An 18,809-nucleotide genomic window follows, 5' to 3' on the forward strand; every position below is an offset into this window, starting at 1 on the left:
CTGCTTGACACCAACAAACACCCCATAATATCTGTCCCTCTGCCCTCACTAAACGTGGCATTGAACAGTTCAACAGACGTTTATCCCTCCATAACTGGCTACCAGACTATTACAGCTCTGTGGGTGAAACATTAACTGACAATGTTGATACCTTCTGGAAACAAAGCTTGTTTTATAAGGAGAATGGGATCCACCCAAATCATCTGGGTTCCTGGATCCTTTCACAGCGTTATAAGGCTGCGTTGAGAGACTGACTTATCAATGACCCAAACCCAGCTCAGTTAATCCCTACCATTGTAACGCAGGTTCCTGGATCCTTTCACAGCGTTATAAGGCTGTGTTGAGACAATAACTTATCAGTGACCCAAGTCCAGCTCAGTTAATCTCTACCATTGTGTCTCTGAGTTGTCATAATGCTTCAGCAAATGTACATTGTCCCAGGGGTGTTGGAAGACACAATGTAAGTAACCTAATTTATGTCCCTCTTATTGCCCTGAATGCCTTTGCTGATCCCACGGCAGTAATCATGTACCTATGAACCAGATGTATACTGTCAGAACTGAGGCGGTGTGCCCTAGTAGACAGTCTACTGTCTGCATCTCACTCTGCACTAACATAAATAACATGAGCATGTCTACTTATTCTAAGCTTTATGAATACAGCCAACATGTCAGATTTCAAAAAGGCTTTTTGGCGAAAGCAAGCAATGCTATTATCTGAGGATAGCACCCCAGTAAACAGAGGGCGACACAAAATGCAGAAATAAAAATATAATTCATGCCTTACCTTTGACGAGCTTCTTCTGTTGGCACTCCAATATGTCCCATAAACATCACAATTGGTCCTTTTGTTCGATTAATTCTGTTGATATATATCCAAAATATCCATTTATTTGGCGCGTTTGATCCAGAAAAAACACCGGTTCCAAGTCGTGCAACATGACTACAAAATGTCTCATAAGTTGCCTGTAAGCTTTGTCCAAACATGTCAAACTACTTTCCTAATACAACTTTAGGTATTTTTTTATGTAAATAATCAATAAAATTGAAGACAGGATGATCTGTGTTCAATACCGGAGGAAAACAAAGTGGAGCGTGCTTTGACTAGACTGGAGCCTCGTTCTGAACGGTGTTACTTCTTCATTTCTCAAAGGAAAAACCTCAGCCAATTTCTAAAGACTGGTGACATCCAGTGGAAGCGATGGGAACTGCAGGAAAGCCGATTAGAAATCTGGATTCCCAATGAAATTCATTTGAAAAGTGACCTAAAAAAAAAAAGAAATCAGAACCGTTTGTCCTCGGGGTTTCGCCTGTCAAATAAGTTCTGTTATACTCACAGACATGATTCAAACAGTTTTAGAAACTTCAGAGTGTTTTCTATCCACATCTACCGACAATATGCATATCTTAAATTCTGGGTCTGAGTAGCAGGCCGTTTACTTTGGACACGCATTTCATCCGGACGTGAAAATACTGCCCCCTGTCCCAAAGAAGTTAAGAAACAAGAATACATGAAATCAATAATTTGCTAGTAACAGATGACATTCATATTCCGACTGTCTCTGAAACTCAGTTAGATAACTTATGATGGCTCAGGTTATCAGTCAACCTACCAGGGATTGATGAGGAATTAAAAAATTGTACGGTTGAGAGGGATGAGGCAAAATAATATGTCTATATAGTAAACAAATAAGTCTGAACCGATTGGCAAAACATACTGCAAATTGAGAAATCATGTGACTAAACGGAAGAAGAAGAAACTACACTAGGAAACAAAGAAGAATGATAGTAAAAACCTGTGGAGCACCTTAAGTGAAGTTTTGGGCAAAAAGGCAAACTCAGCTCCGTCATCTATTGAATCAGATGGCTCATTCATCACAAAGCCCACTGATATTGCAAACTACCCTAATTATTTTTTTCATTGGCAAGATTAGCAAATGTAGGCATGACATGCCAGCGACAAACGCTGACACTACACATCCAAGTATATCTGACCAAATTATGAAAGACAGTTACTGAATACTGAACCCCCAGGTCCAGTATTCTCCAGGACAGCCTGATAAAGCTGGTAGAAGTCTATTATAACCTCTCCTCTCCCCCCCAGGTCCAGTATTCTCCAGGAGTGCCTGATAAAGCTGGTAGAAGTCTATTATAACCTCTCCTCTCCCCCCCAGGTCCAGTATTCTCCAGGAGAGCCTGATAAAGCTGATAGAAGCCTGTAATAACCTCTCCTCCCCCCCCCCCCCCAGGTCCAGTATTCTCCAAGAGAGCCTGATAAAGCTGATAGAAGCCTGTAATAACCTCTCCCCCGAACCCCCAGGTCCAGCATCCTCCAGGAGAGCCTGATAAAGCTGGTTGAAGCCTGTAATGACCAGAGCCACAGTATGGACCGCTGGCTCAGTAAACTAGAGGCTTCTAATTGGCAGACTCACGTCAAGGAGATCCTCACTACTGCCTGTCTGGCTGCTCAGTGCATCGACAGGTAGGTAACCTCTATAGCTATCTATCTCTGTCTCTCTTTAAGTTAAACTCAATAAACTTTTATCCTTCTCGCGTCTGTCTGTCTCAGGGAGGGTGCGTCAGTACTTGTGCATGGGACAGAGGGGACAGACTCGACCCTACAGGTGACGTCTCTGGCTCAGATCATCCTGGACCCAGCCTGCAGGACCATTCAAGGATTCCAAGCTTTAGTGGAGAGAGAGTGGCTGCAGGTAACACACACACACCACACACACACACACACCCTGAGCCTGAACTATCCCCCCCCCCTAATAGCAAGCCTTCTCTTTCTGAAAATTCAATGATGATTTATTGGCATGGGAAACATATGTTGACATTGCCAAACCAGTGAAATAAACAAAAACAACAATTCATGTTTTGTTGTTGAAAAGAACAGTAAACATTACACTCATAAAGGTTTCAAAACAATAGATGTTTCAAGTGTAAAATGATCAGCTATGTATAGTGTTTTAGCAATGTAGTTGTAGTGTGAATAATAGGGGAAGACAAACAAACACAAACAAATCAATTGGGATGGCGACTTTCATGTTCCTTTTGATGGCAAGGCCCTTCTAGCCTTGTCTCTTAGATCGCTCACAGCCTTGTGGAAGGTACCTGTGGTGTTGACGTTTAGGCCGAGGTATATATAGTTGTTTGTGTGCTCTGGGGCAACGGTGTCTCGATAGAATGTGTATGTGTTGTCCTGGCAACTGGACCTTTATTTTTTTGGGGGAACTCCCATTATTTTTGTCTTACTGAGATTTACTGTCAGGGCCCAGGTCTGTCAGGGCCCAGGTCTGTCGGGCCCCAGGTCTGTCAGGGCCCAGGTCTGTCGGGGCCCCAGGTCTGTCGGGGCCCCAGGTCTGTCGGGGCCCCAGGTCTGTCGGGGCCCCAGGTCTGTCGGGGCCCCAGGTCTGTCGGGGCCCCAGGTCTGTCGGGGCCCCAGGTCTGTCGGGGCCCCAGGTCTGTCGGGGCCCCAGGTCTGTCGGGGCCCAGGTCTGTCGGGGCCCAGTTCTGTCAGAATATGTGCAAAATATCTAGGTGCTGCTGTAGGCCCTCTTTGGTTGGGGACAGAAGCACCAGATTAATCTGCAAACAGGAGACATTTGACTTCAGATTCTAGTAGGGTGAGGCCAGGTGCTGCTGACTGTTCTAGTGCCCTCGCCAATTCAGCCTTATTCTTAAATGGGTGAAGAAAAATAATCCTCATCAATCTACACACAAAACCCCATAAAGACAAAGCGAAAACAGGTTTTTAGAACTTCTGGCAAATTTATATGAAAAAAATAATAATACTTCCAACGCAGGAGTGGCTTCGGGACAAGTCTCTGAATGTCCTTGAGTGGCCCGGCCAAAGCCCGGACTTGAACCCAATCGAACATCTCTGGAGAGACCTGAAAATAACTGTGCAGCAACTCTCCCCTTCCAACCTGACAGAGCTTGAGAGGATCTGCAGAGAAGAATGGGAGAAACTGCCAAAGTACAGGTGTGCCAAGGTTGTAGCGTCACACCCAAGAAGACTCCAGGCTGTAATCGCTGCCAAAGGTGCTTCAACAAAGTACTGAGTAAAGGTTCTGAATACTAATGTAAATGTGATATGTCAGTTTAACTTTTTAATAATTTCTAAAAACCTGTTTTTGCTTTGTCATTATAGGGTATTGTGATGTCATTATGGGGTATTGTGATGTCATTATGGGTTATTGTTTGTCGATTGAGGAAAAAAACAAATCCATTTTAGAATAAGGCTGTAACGTAAGAAAATGTGGAAAAAGTCAAGGGGTCTGAATACCTTCCGAATTCACTGTATTTATTTTGAAGAGGGTGGGGCTTGTGCTGCATCCCTGTCTCACCCCACGGCCTTGTGGAAACACATCTAATAGCTGAGTTAGAGTATCCAGTGGGTTCTGGTACTCTCTCTAATAGCTGATTTACAGAATCCAGTGGGTTCTGGTACTCTCTCTAATAGCTGAGTTAGAGAATACAGTGGGTTCTGGTACTCTCTCTAGTAGCTGAGTTAGAGTATCCAGTGGGTTCTGGAACTCTCTCTAATAGCTGAGTTAGAGAATCCAGTTGGTTCTGGTACTCTCTCTAATAGCTGATTTAGAGAATCCAGTGGGTTCTGGTACTCTCTCTAATTGCTGAGTTAGAGAATCCAGTGGGTTCTGGTACTCTCTCTAATAGCTGAGTTAGAGAATCCAGTGGGTTCTGGAACTCTCTCTAATAGCTGAGTTAGAGAATCCAGTTGGTTCTGGTACTCTCTCTAATAGCTGAGTTAGAGAATCCAGTGGGTTCTGGTACTCTCTCTAATAGCTGAGTTAGAGAATACAGTGGGTTCTGGTACTCTCTCTAATTGCTGAGTTAGAGAATCCAGTGGGTTCTGGTACTCTCTCTAATAGCTGAGTTAGAGAATCCAGTGGGTTCTGGAACTCTCTCTAATAGCTGAGTTAGAGAATCCAGTGGGTTCTGGAACTCTCTCTAATAGCTGAGTTAGAGAATCCAGTTGGTTCTGGTACTCTCTCTAATAGCTGATTTAGAGAATCCAGTGGGTTCTGGTACTCTCTCTAATTGCTGAGTAGGAGAATCCAGTGGGTTCTGGTACTCTCTCTAATAGCTGATTTAGAGAATCCAGTGGGTTCTGGTACTCTCTCTAATTGCTGAGTTAGAGAATCCAGTGGGTTCTGGTACTCTCTCTAAAAGCTGATTTAGAGAATCCAGTGGGTTCTGGTACTCTCTCTAATTGCTGAGTTAGAGAATCCAGTGGGTTCTGGTACTCTCTCTAATTGCTGAGTTAGAGAATCCAGTGGGTTCTAGTACTCTCTCTAATAGCTGAGTTAGAGAATCCAGTTGGTTCTGGTACTCTCTCTAATTGCTGATTTAGAGAATCCAGTGGGTTCTGGTACTCTCTCTAATTGCTGAGTTAGAGAATCCAGTGGGTTCTGGTACTATCTATAATAGCTGATTCTAAGTTTAGTAATGTGTTTATTGGTTATATCTCCCTCCTCCCTCCAGGCGGGCCATCCGTTCCAGCAGCGTTGTTCCCAGTCAGCCTACAGTAACAGTAAGCCTCGTTGTGAAGCCCCGGTGTTCCTGCTCTTCCTAGACTGTGTGTGGCAGATCCTCCGCCAGTTCCCCTGCTCCTTCCAGTTCTCGCAACACTTCCTGGTTCTGCTCTTCGAACACACCTACGCCTCGCAGTTCGGGACCTTCATGGGCAACAGCGCCTCCGAGAGGTCTGTCAGAGAATTACATCCTGAGAGTCATACGTTATGTTTAGTTATGGATATACATTGCCTTCAGAAAGTATTCATACACCTTGACTTATTCCACATTTTGTCGTGCTACAGCCTGAATTCAACATGGATTAAATATATTTTGTTTCTCACCCACCAACACACAATACCCCATAATGACATCACAATACCCCATAATGACATCACAATACCCCATAATGACATCACAATACCCCATAATGACATTACAATACCCCATAATGACATCACAATACCCCATAATGACATCACAATACCCCATAATGACATCACAATACCCCATAATGACATCACAATACCCCATCATGACATCACAGTACCCCATAATGACATCACAGTACCCCATAATGACATTACAATACCCCATAATGACATCACAATACCCCATAATGACATTACAATACCCCATAATGACATTACAAATCAAATCAAATCAAATCAAATTTTATTTGTCACATACACATGGTTAGCAGATGTTAATGCGAGTGTAGCGAAATGCTTGTGCTTCTAGTTCCGACAATGCAGTAATAACCAACAAGTAATCTAACTAACAATTCCAAAACTACTGTCTTGTACACAGTGTAAGGGGATAAAGAATATGTACATAAGGATATATGAATGAGTGATGGTACAGAGCAGCATAGGCAAGATACAGTAGATGGTATCGAGTACAGTATGTACAAATGAGATGAGTATGTAAACAAAGTGGCATAGTTTAAAGTGGCTAGTGATACATGTATTACATAAGGATACAGTCGATGATATAGAGTACAGTATATACGTATGCATATGAGATGAATAATGTAGGGTAAGTAACATTATATAAGGTAGCATTGTTTAAAGTGGCTAGTGATATATTTACATCATTTCCCATCAATTCCCATTATTAAAGTGGCTGGAGTTGAGTCAGTGTCAGTGTGTTGGCAGCAGCCACTCAATGTTAGTGGTGGCTGTTTAACAGTCTGATGGCCTTGAGATAGAAGCTGTTTTTCAGTCTCTCGGTCCCAGCTTTGATGCACCTGTACTGACCTCGCCTTCTGGATGATAGCGGGGTGAACAGGCAGTGGCTCGGGTGGTTGATGTCCTTGATGATCTTTATGGCCTTCCTGTGACATCGGGTGGTGTAGGTGTCCTGGAGGGCAGGTAGTTTGCCCCCGGTGATGCGTTGTGCAGACCTCACCACCCTCTGGAGAGCCTTACGGTTGAGGGCGGAGCAGTTGCCGTACCAGGCGGTGATACAGCCCGCCAGGATGCTCTCGATTGTGCATCTGTAGAAGTTTGTGAGTGCTTTTGGTGACAAGCCAAATTTCTTCAGCCTCCTGAGGTTGAAGAGGCGCTGCTGCGCCTTCTTCACAATGCTGTCTGTGTGAGTGGACCAATTCAGTTTGTCTGTGATGTGTATGCCGAGGAACTTAAAACTTGCTACCCTCTCCACTACTGTTCCATCGATGTGGATAGGGGGGTGTTCCCTCTGCTGTTTCCTGAAGTCCACAATCATCTCCTTAGTTTTGTTGACGTTGAGTGTGAGGTTATTTTCCTGACACCACACTCCGAGGGCCCTCACCTCCTCCCTGTAGGCCGTCTCGTCGTTGTTGGTAATCAAGCCTACCACTGTTGTGTCGTCCGCAAACTTGATGATTGAGTTGGAGGCGTGCGTGGCCACGCAGTCGTGGGTGAACAGGGAGTACAGGAGAGGGCTCAGAACGCACCCTTGTGGGGCCCCAGTGTTGAGGATCAGCGGGGAGGAGATGTTGTTGCCTACCCTCACCACCTGGGGGCGGCCCGTCAGGAAGTCCAGTACCCAGTTGCACAGGGCGGGGTCGAGACCCAGGGTCTCGAGCTTGATGACGAGCTTGGAGGGTACTATGGTGTTGAATGCCGAGCTGTAGTCAATGAACAGCATTCTCACATAGGTATTCCTCTTGTCCAGATGGGTTAGGGCGGTGTGCAGTGTGGTTGAGATTGCATCGTCTGTGGACCTATTTGGGCGGTAAGCAAATTGGAGTGGGTCTAGGGTGTCAGGTAGGGTGGAGGTGATATGGTCCTTGACTAGTCTCTCAAAGCACTTCATGATGACGGAAGTGAGTGCTACGGGGCGGTAGTCGTTTAGCTCAGTTACCTTAGCTTTCTTGGGAACAGGAACAATGGTGGCCCTCTTGAAGCATGTGGGAACAGCAGACTGGTATAGGGATTGATTGAATATGTCTGTAAACACACCGGCCAGCTGGTCTGCGCATGCTCTGAGGGCGCGGCTGGGGATGCCGTCTGGGCCTGCAGCCTTGCGAGGGTTAACACGTTTAAATGTCTTACTCACCTCGGCTGCAGTGAAGGAGAGACCGCATGTTTTCGTTGCCGGCCGTGTCAGTGGCACTGTATTGTCCTCAAAGCGGGCAAAAAAGTTGTTTAGTCTGCCTGGGAGCAGGACATCCTGGTCCGTGACTGGGCTGGATTTCTTCCTGTAGTCCGTGATTGACTGTAGACCCTGCCACATGCCTCTTGTGTCTGAGCCGTTGAATTGAGATTCTACTTTGTCTCTGTACTGACGCTTAGCTTGTTTGATAGCCTTGCGGAGGGAATAGCTGCACTGTTTGTATTCGGTCATGTTACCAGACACCTTCCCCTGATTAAAAGCAGTGGTTCGCGCTTTCAGTTTCACGCGAATGCTGCCATCAATCCACGGTTTCTGGTTAGGGAATGTTTTAATCGTTGCTATGGGAACGACATCTTCAACGCACGTTCTAATGAACTCACACACCGAATCAGCGTATTCGTCAATGTTGTTGTCTGACGCAATACGAAACATGTCCCAGTCCACGTGGTGGAAGCAGTCTTGGAGTGTGGAGTCAGCTTGGTCGGACCAGCGTTGGACAGACCTCAGCGTGGGAGCCTCTTGTTTTAGTTTCTGTCTGTAGGCAGGGATCAACAAAATGGAGTCGTGGTCAGCTTTTCCGAAAGGGGGGCGGGGCAGGGCCTTATATGCGTCGCGGAAGTTAGAGTAACAATGATCCAAGGTCTTTCCACCCCTGGTTGCGCAATCGATATGCTGATAAAATTTAGGGAGTCTTGTTTTCAGATTAGCCTTGTTAAAATCCCCAGCTACAATGAATGCAGCCTCCGGATGAATGGTTTCCAGTTTGCAAAGAGTTAAATAAAGTTCGTTCAGAGCCATCGATGTGTCTGCTTGGGGGGGGATGTATACGGCTGTGATTATAATCGAAGAGAATTCTCTTGGTAGATAATGCGGTCTACATTTGATTGTGAGGAATTCTAAATCAGGTGAACAGAAGGATTTGAGTTCCTGTATGTTTCTTTCATCACACCATGTCACGTTAGTCATAAGGCATACGCCGCCGCCCCTCTTCTTACCAGAAAGTTGTTTGTTTCTGTCTGCGCGATGTGTGGAGAAACCCGTTGGCTGCACCGCTTCGGATAGAGTCACTCCAGTGAGCCACGTTTCCGTGAAGCAAAGAACGTTACAGTCTCTGATGTCCCTCTGGAATGCTACCCTTGCTCGGATTTCATCAACCTTGTTGTCAAGAGACTGGACATTGGCAAGAAGAATGCTAGGGAGTGGTGCACGATGTGCCCGTCTCCGGAGTCTGACCAGAAGACCGCCTCGTTTCCCTCTTTTTCGGAGTTGTTTTTTTTTTTGGGTCGCTGCATGGAATCCACTCAGTTGTCCTGTTTGCAAGGCAGAACACAGGATCCGCGTCGCAAAAAACATATTCTTGGTAGTACTGATGGTGAGTTGATGCTGATCTTATATTCAGTAGTTCTTCACGACTGTATGTAATGAAACCTAAGATGAGCTGGGGTACTAATGTAAGAAATAACACGTAAAAAAACAAAAAACTGCATAGTTTCCTAGGAACGCGAAGCGAGGCGGCCATCTCTGTCGGCGCCGGAAGGTGTCCCATAATACCCCATAATGACATCACAATACCCCATAATGACATTACAATACCCCATAATGACATTACAATACCCCATAATGACAAAGTGAAAACATGTTTTTAGAAATGTTAGCAAATGTATTGAAAATTAAATTAAATGCAGAATTATCGAATTTACAGTATAGTATTCACACCCCTGAGTCAATACATGTTAGAATCACCTTTAGCAGATATTACAGCTGTGAGTCTTTCTGGGTCAGTCTCTAAGAGCTTTGCACGCCTGGATTGTTCAGTATTTGCACATTATTATTTAAATAATTCTTCAAGCTCTATCAAGTTGGTTGTTGATCATTGCTAGACAGCCATTTTCAAATCTTGCCATAGATTTTCACGCCAATTTAAGTCAAAACTGTAACACGGCCACTCAGGAACGTTCAGTGTAGTCTTGGTAAGCAACTACAGTGTAGATTTTGTCATGAGTTTAAGGTTATTGTCCTGCTGAAAGGTCAATTTGTCTCCTAGTGTCTGTTGGAAAACAGACTGAACCAGGTTTTCCTCTAGGATTTTGCCTGTGCTCAGCTCTATTCCGTTTCTTTGACAAGCATACCCATAACATGATGCAGCCACCACCATGGTTGAAAATATGAAGAGTGATACTCAGTGTTGTATTGGATTTGCCCCAAACATAACACTTTGTATTCAGGACATGAAGTTGCATTTTTTTGCAGTTTTACTTTAGTGCCTTGTTGCAAAAAAATATTTTTATTCTGTACAGGCTTCCTTCTTTCACTCTGTCAATTAGGTTAGTATTGTGGAGTAACTACAATATTGTGGATCCATTCTCAGTTTTCCCCTATCACAGACTTTCAACTCTGTAACTGTTTTAAAGTCACCATTGGCCTCATGGTGAAATCCCTGAGTGGTTTCCTTCCTCTCTGGCAACTGAGTTAGGAAGGACGCCTGTATCATTGTAGTGACTGGGTGTATTGATACACCATCTAAAGTGAAATTAATAACTTCACAAAGGGATATTTAATGTCTGCTTCTTATGTTTACCCATCTACCAATAGGTGCCCTTTGTGAGGCAGTGGAAAACCTCCCTGGTCTTTGTGGTTGAATCTGTGTTTGAAATTCACGGCTCGGCTGAGTGACCTTACGATTGTCTGTATGTGTAGGGGTACAGAAATGAGATAGTCATTCAAAAATCATGTTAAACACTATTATCGCACACAGAATGAGTCCATGCAACTTATTATGTGATTCCATAACATAGTGGTTGAATACTTATTGACTCAAAACATTTCAGCTTATCATTTTTTATGATTTTTTTCTAAAAACATAATTCCACTTTGACATTATAGGGTGTTGTGTGTGTGTGTAGGCCAGTGACACACAAAACCATCTACATTTTAATCCATTTTATATTCAGGCTGTAACACAACAACATGTGGAATGAGTCAAAGGGTTTGAATACTTTCTGAAGACCCTGTCGTCCATGATGTTCTCTCTATAGTGCTGAACTTTGGACCAGGGCCCGTACAGTACATGGCCAGTGCTGTTCTTTCCCTTTACTTTTTTAACCTGTCAACCTTTTAACCTGCGTGTGACCTCAGACCTGGTCAGCCAATCACACGCAGGTCAGCGTTACCTCAGACCTGGTCAGCCAGTCAGACGCAGGTCAGCGTTATCTCAGACCTGGTCAGCCAATCACACGCAGGTCAGCGTTACCTCAGACCTGGTCAGCCAGTCACACGCAGGTCAGCGTTACCTCAGACCTGGTCAGCCAATCACACGCAGGTCAGCGTTACCTCAGACCTGGTCAGCCAGTCACACGCAGGTCAGCGTTACCTCAGACCTGGTCAGCCAATCACACGCAGGTCAGCGTTACCTCAGACCTGGTCAGCCAGTCACACGCAGATCAGCGTTACCTCAGACCTGGTCAGCCAATCACACGCAGGTCAGCGTTACCTCAGACCTGGTCAGCCAGTCAGATGCAGGTCAGTGTTATCTCAGACCTGGTCAGCCCGTCACACGCAGGTCAGCGTTACCTCAGACCTGGTCAGCCAGAGAGAGAGTGTGTGTTCTACAGGGGAGAATCTCTGTTCACTGCAAGGGACTGGGGATACACAAGTCACTGCTCAAGTTACCCCACTAAGTCAGACACTAATACGGCCTTAAAGAGTCACTAAGTCAGACACTAATACGGCTTTAAAGAGCCACTGAACATGCCGATTTGCCACGTTGCTCATAAAAATAAAGATTTCAGTGTTGTAGGTGTGTATCCGGTTTAATGATGTTTGTCCCCCCATGAAGCACTGCGTATTTCACATCCTCAAAATCCCAAGAATGAATCTAAGATAATTAATGTTAGTATTTGTTTCCCCAAATATGTCAAATTGCCCAACTAAAACATCGTACTAAGGTGTTTTGGTGCAGCAAATGTACATCGGCAAATCAAAAAAAAATGTATTCTATTTACACTTTGTAGTCAATTTTGACGCTAGAATAACTTTCCTGACTCCTATCAATGCCACATTGGCCATTTTAAAAGGTTTGTTGCTTTTTAAAGGCAGTCCCTCCAAGGTGGGCTGCATCCTAAATGGAACACTATTCCCTTTATATAGTGCACATGTCCTGGTCTGAAGTAGTGCACTATGTAGGGAATAGGGTTCCATAGGGTTCTGGTCTAAAGTAGTGCACTATATAGGGAATAGGGTTCCATAGGGTTCTGGTCTAAAGTAGTGCACTATATAGGGAATAGGGTTCCATAGGGTTCTGGTCTAAAGTAGTGCACTATATAGGGAATAGGGTTCCATAGGGTTTTGGTCTAAAGTAGTGCACTATATAGGGAATAGGGTTCCATAGGGCTCTGGTCTAAAGTAGTGCACTATATAGGGAATAGGGTTCCATAGGGCTCTGGTCTAAAGTAGTGCACCTATGTAGGGAATAGGGTTCCATAGGGTTATGGTCTAAAGTAGTGCACCTATGTAGGGAATAGGGTTCCATAGGGTTATGGTCTAAAGTAGTGCACCTATGTAGGGAATAGGGTTCCATAGGTCTCTGGTCAAAAGTAGTGCACTATATAGGGAATAGGGTGCCATTTGGGATGTAGACCTGTCACTCAGGGCTGCTCCAGCAAACAAGGCCCACTTACCACTCTTACTTACTTGGTTCTTATGTGTGTGTACTTTTGAAAGCCGGGATGGATTACATTTGGGACAGATAGCTCCTAGCTGGTCTCATATTAAATCTCAACTAAAACGCGTAATGAATAATGTGGAAATTGAGCAAGTTGAGATGACTAAACTGCTTGGAGTAACACTAGATTGTAAACTGTCATGGTCAAAACATATTGATGCAGTAGTAGCTAAGATGGGGAGAAGTCTGTCTATAATAAAGCTCTGCTCTGCCTTCTTAACAACACTATCAACAAGGCAGGTCCTACAGGCCCTAGTTTCTACCTTCTTAACAACACTATCAACAAGGCAGGTCCTACAGGACCTAGTTTTGTCTGATCTGGACTACTGGTCAGTCGTTTGGTCAGGTGCCACAACAAAGGGAAATTGCAATTGGCTCAGAACAGGGCAGCACGGCTGGCCCTCAGAACAGGGCAGCAAGGCTGGCCCTTGGATGTACACAGAGAGCTAATATTAATAATATGCATGTCAATCTCTCCTGGCTGAAAGTGGAGGACAGATGGACTTCATTACTGCTGTTCATTTCTTATTGTTCAGAGTAAATAACTCATGGACACTAGAGAAGCTTTAACCAAGTTTAATAGGTTAAAGGTTCTGTAAAGCTGTAATTCAGACAAATACAACGAATAATTTTGCACGCCCAATTTTTCAGTTTTTGATTTGTTAAAAAAGTTTGAAATATCCAATAAATGTCGTTCCACTTCATGATTGTGTCCCACTTGTTGTTGATTCTTCACAAAAAAATACAGTTTTATATCTTTATGTTTTGAAGCCTGAAATGTGGCAAAAGGTCGCAAAGTTCAAGGGGGCCGAATACTTTCGCAAGGCACTGTATATATACTGCTCCAAAAAATAAAGGGAACACTAAAATAACACATCCTAGATCTGAATGAATGAAATATTCTTATTAAATATTTTTTCGTTACATAGTTGAATGTGCTGACAACAAAATCACACAAAAATTATCAATGGAAATCACATGTATCAACCCATGGAGGTCTGGATTTGGAGTCACACTCAAAATTAAAGTGGAAAACCACACTACAGGCTGATCCAACTTTTGATGTAATGTCCTTAAAACAAGTCAAAATGAGGCTCAGTAGTGCGTGTGGCCTCCACGTGCCTGTATGACTTCCCTACAATGCCTTTGGCATGCTCCTGATGAGGTGGCTAACTGCTGACACACTCCAGCCACATGAGGTCTAGCATTGTCTTGCATTAGGAGGAACCCAGGGCCAACTGCACCAGCATTTGGTCTCACAAGGGGTCTGAGGATCTCATCTCGGTACCTAATGGCAGTCAGGCTACCTCTGGCGAGCACATGGAGGGCTGTGCGGCCCCCCAAAGAAATGCCACCCCACACCATGACTGACCCACCGCCAAACCGGTCATGCTGGAGGATGTTGCAGGCAGCAGAACGTTCTCCACGGCGTCTCCAGACTGTCACATGTTCTCAGTGTGAACCTGCTTTCATCTGTGAAGAGCATAGGGCGCCAATGGCGAATTTGCCAATCTTGGTGTTCTCTGGCAAATGCCAAACGTCCTGCACGGTGTTGGGCTGTAAGCACAACCCCCACCTGTGGACGTCGGGCCCTCATACCACCCTCATGGAGTCTGTTTCTGACCGTTTGAGCAGACACATGCACATTTGTGGCCTGCTGGAGGTCATTTTGCAGGGCTTTGGCAGTGCTCCTCCTTGCACAAAGGCGGAGGTAGCGGTCCTGCTGCTGGGTTGTTGCCCTCCTACGGCCTCCTCCACGTCTCCTGATGTACTGGCCTGTCTCCTGGTAGCGCCTCCATGCTCTGGACACTACGCTGACAGACACAGCAAATCTTCTTGCCACAGCTCGCATTGATGTGTCATCCTGGATGAGCTGCACTACCTGAGCCACTTGTGTGGGTTGTAGACTCCGTCTCATGCTACCACTAGAGTGAAAGCACATTCAAAAGTGACCAAAACATCAGCCAGGAAGCATAGGAACTGAGAAGTGGTCTGTGGTCACCACCTGCAGAACCACTCCTTTATTGGGGGTGTCTTGCTAATTGCCTTTAATTTCCACCTGTTGTCTATTCCATTTGCACAACAGCATGTGAAATTTATTGTCAATCAGTGTTGCTTCCTAAGTGGACAGTTTGATTTCACAGAAGTGTGATTGACTTGGAGTTACATTGTGTTGTTTGTGTTCCCTTTATTTCTTTGATCAGTGTATATATATCCCACTGAAGACACTCCTCTCCAATCCGTTCATTTTATGTTCTACAGGAAAAGAGTAACAGGATACTAAACCCTTATTACTCCCTTCAGGGGATCTGACCTGACCTCCTGACCTCAACCCCTCCTTCACCTAATCCACAGATGTCCATCTGTCTCCCCTATGTCAACACGGTGCTCTCCTCCCGTCCACCCAGCACATTCTTTCTACAGATCTCTCTCCTCAATATAGCGTCTGATCTATCATGTCAGATGTAACAGAGTCAGATTCGCGACCTCACTTCCCAGCTTGAAAAGTCTCCACCTATTGAAACGCTTTTTGGCTAAGACGTTGCTAAGTAGGTGGTCACGTGTGTTTTGCAGAGGTCCCGGGTTCTAGCCTCGGTGGGAGCTGGTGCGGGAGGAAGTGGTTCAGCTAATCACAGCACAGGGCTTTAGGGAAACATATGTTAACATTTCCAAAGCAAGTGAAATAGATCAACAATAGTAAAATAAACTCACACAAAAGTTCCATAAGAATCGAAAAGACATTTCAAATGTCATATGTCTGTATACAGTGTTTGTAATGTTGTGCAAATAGTCAAAGGACAAAAAAAGGAAGTTAAATAAACATAAATATGGGTTGTATTTACAATGGTGTTTGTTCTTCACTGGTTGACCTTTTCTCGTGGCAACAGGTCACAAATCTTGCTGCTGTGATGCACACTGTTGAATTTCACCCAGTAGATATGGGAGTTTTATCAAAATTGTATTTGTTTTCTAACTCTTTGTGGGTCTCTGTAATCTGAGAGAAAAATGTCTCTCTATAATGGTCATACATTTGGCAGGAGGTTAGGACGTGCAGCTCAGTTTCCACCTAATTTTGTGGGCAATGTGCACATAGCCTGTCTTCTCTTGAGAGCCATGTCTGCCTACGGTGGCCTTTCTCAATAGCAAGGCTATACTCACTGAGTCTACATAGTCAAAGCTTTCCTTAAGTTTGGGTGAGTCACAGTGGTCAGGTATTCTTCCACTGTGTACTCTCTGTTTACGGCCAAATAACATTCTAGTTTGCTCTGTTTTTTTGTTAAATCTTTCCAATGTGTCAAGTAATTATCTTTTTGTTTTCTCATGATTTGGTTGGGTCTAATTGTGCTGCTGTCCTGGGGCTCTGTTTGTGTCTGTGAACAGAGCCCCAGGACCAGCTTGCTCGGGACTCTTCTCCAGGTTCATCTCTCTGTAGGTGATGGCTTTGTTGAATTTAACGTCTCCTTTCTGTATTTTGATAATTAGCAGGTATCTGGATGCATTATTTGGTGTTTTGCGTTGTACACAGAGGATATTTGTGCAGAATTCTGCATGCAGAGTTTCAATTTGGTGTTAGTCCCATTTTGTGAATTTTTGGTTGGTGAGCAGATCCCATACCTCACAACCATAAATGGCAATGGGTTCTATAAATGATTCAAGTATTTTTAGCCAGATCCTAATTGGTATGTCTTTTGATTGCATAGAAGGCCCTTCTTGCCTTGTCTCTCAGATCGTTCACAGCTTTGTGGAAGTTACCTCTGGTGTTGATGTTTAGGCCAAGATATGTATAGTTGTTTGTGTGCTCTAGGGCAACAGTGTCTAGATGGAATTTGTATTTGTTGTCCTGGTAACTGGACTTTTTTTTTTTGGAACACCATTATTTTGATCTTACTGAGATTTACTGTCAGGGCCCAGGTCTGACAGAATCTGTGCAGAAGATCTAGGTGCTGCTTGCTGTAGGCCCTCCTTGGTTTGGGACAGAAGCACCAGATCATCAGCAAACATTAGTAGGTTCAGGCCAGGTGCTGCAGACTTTTCTAGTGCCCTCGCCAATTCGTTGATATATATGTTGAAGAGGGTGGGGCTTAAGCTGCATCCCTGTCTCACGTCCCGGCCCTGTGGAAAGAAATGGATGTTTGTGTACATGGATTTTATAATGGTGTATGTTTTTCCCCCAACACCACTTTCCACCAATTTGTATAACAGACCCTCAGGCCAAAGTCAAAAGCTTTTTTGAAATCAACAAGACATTAGAAGACTTGGCCTTTGTTTTGTTTGTGTTTGTTTGTCAATTAGAGTGTGCAGGGTGAATATGTGGTCTGTCGGACGGTAATTTGGTATGAAGCCAATTTGGTATTTGTTCAGTAAAAAAAAAATTTTCCACTGAGGAAATGTACGAGTCTGCAGTTAATGATAGTGCAGAGGATTTTCCCAAGGTTGCTGTTAACGCATATCCCATGGTAGTTTTTTGGGTCAAATTTATTTAGTCTTTTGTGGATTGGAGTGATCAGTCCTTGGTTCCAAATATTCAGGAAAATACCAGACCTAAGGATGACGTTAGAGTTGAACTATTGCCAATTGGAATTTGTATTTTATATATTTTATAATTTTGCATACCATCAACACCACATTTCATTTTTGGGTTGGAGGGTTTGTATTTTGTCCTGCAGTTTATTCAATGTAATTGGAGAATCCAGCGGGTTCTGGAATCCAGTGTGTTCTGGAATCCAGTGTGTTCTGGAATCCAGTGTGTTCTGGTCGTCTTTAATAGTTGACTCTAACATTTGTATTTGATCATGTATATGTTTTTGCTGTTCTTTTGTTAAAGAGCCAAAAAGATTGGAGAAGTGGTTTATCCATACATCTCCGTTTTGGATAGATAACTCTTCATGTTGTTGTTTGTTTAGAATTTTACAATTTTCCAAATGATTAGTCTGTGGATTCTTCAATTATATTGAGCTGTTTTCTGGCGTGCTGCTCCGTCTTTTTTGAGTAGATCTCTGTTCAAGTAGACTGTGAGTTTGCTGTGATCTGATAAGGCTGTCAGTGTGCTGACTGTGACTGTGAACGCTCTGAGAGACTCTGGGTTGAGGTCAGTGATAAAGTAGTCTACTGTGCTATTGCCAAGAGATGAGCTATAGGTGTACCTACCATAGGATTCCCCTCAGAGCCTACCATTGACTATGTACATACCCAGCGTCTGACAGAGCTGCAAGAGTTATGACCCGGTTTTGTTGGTTACATTGTCGTAGTTGTGCCTAGGGGGGCATATGGGGGAGGGAATGCTGTCACCTGCAGGCAGATGTTTGTCCCCCTGTGTGCTGAGGGTGTCAGGTTCTTGTCCAGTTCTGGCATTTAGGTCGCCACTAGTACATGTCCCTGGGCCTGGAAATGATTGATTTCCCCCTCCAGGATGGAGAAGCTGTCTTCATTAAAGTATGGGGATTCTAGTGATGGGATATAGGTAGCACACAGGAGGGCATTTTTCTCTGTTGAGATTTTCTTTTGAATCTCTCCTATTCCCCCCCAGGTCTAAGTTGAACCTTTCTCAGAAGACAGTCTCTCTGTGGTCGTGGGTGAACCGGCCCCAGGAGGTGGAGAGGCTGTCTAACCCGCTCTACGAGGCCAACTGTCTGGTTATATGGCCCTCCGTAGCCCCTCAGAGCCTGCTACTATGGGAAGGTAAGAACCCGGCTTCATTCCTATCCCCTGACCCCAAATGTTCTGCCTACTCCCAGGTCGGTGTTCTGTTTTGGATGGTTCACGAGTAGAATGGGTTTAGGGGAGCTGGACACTGACTTACTCGGACACACGACTAGCAACATCTAATATTTCAAACTACATTTTTGTTTGAGAGCTGTTCATTTTTACACTTAATTTATTTTTTTGATTTTTTTACAATTTCACAAAAAATAGGACTTTCAAAACAAAAAGTGTTTGTCTATTCCAGCTTC

The 18,809-nt window shown here is 44.2% G+C and overlaps 1 protein-coding gene across 2 annotated transcripts in view; it reads left to right on the forward strand.

Annotated features, from left to right (window-relative positions):
* Positions 1-18,809, forward strand: part of mtmr9 (myotubularin related protein 9) — a 52,161-nt gene that overhangs the window by 26,342 nt on the left and 7,010 nt on the right. For both annotated transcript variants that reach the window (XM_036984566.1, XM_036984565.1), the window contains exons 7-10: positions 2,320-2,481; positions 2,569-2,710; positions 5,508-5,728; positions 18,386-18,537. In XM_036984566.1, the coding sequence (XP_036840461.1) occupies positions 2,320-2,481; positions 2,569-2,710; positions 5,508-5,728; positions 18,386-18,537 (677 nt within the window). The remainder of the gene's footprint in view (positions 1-2,319; positions 2,482-2,568; positions 2,711-5,507; positions 5,729-18,385; positions 18,538-18,809) is intronic.

Source organism: Oncorhynchus mykiss, chromosome 8, assembly GCF_013265735.2.
Source record: "Oncorhynchus mykiss isolate Arlee chromosome 8, USDA_OmykA_1.1, whole genome shotgun sequence".
Classification (NCBI taxonomy): domain Eukaryota; kingdom Metazoa; phylum Chordata; class Actinopteri; order Salmoniformes; family Salmonidae; genus Oncorhynchus; species Oncorhynchus mykiss.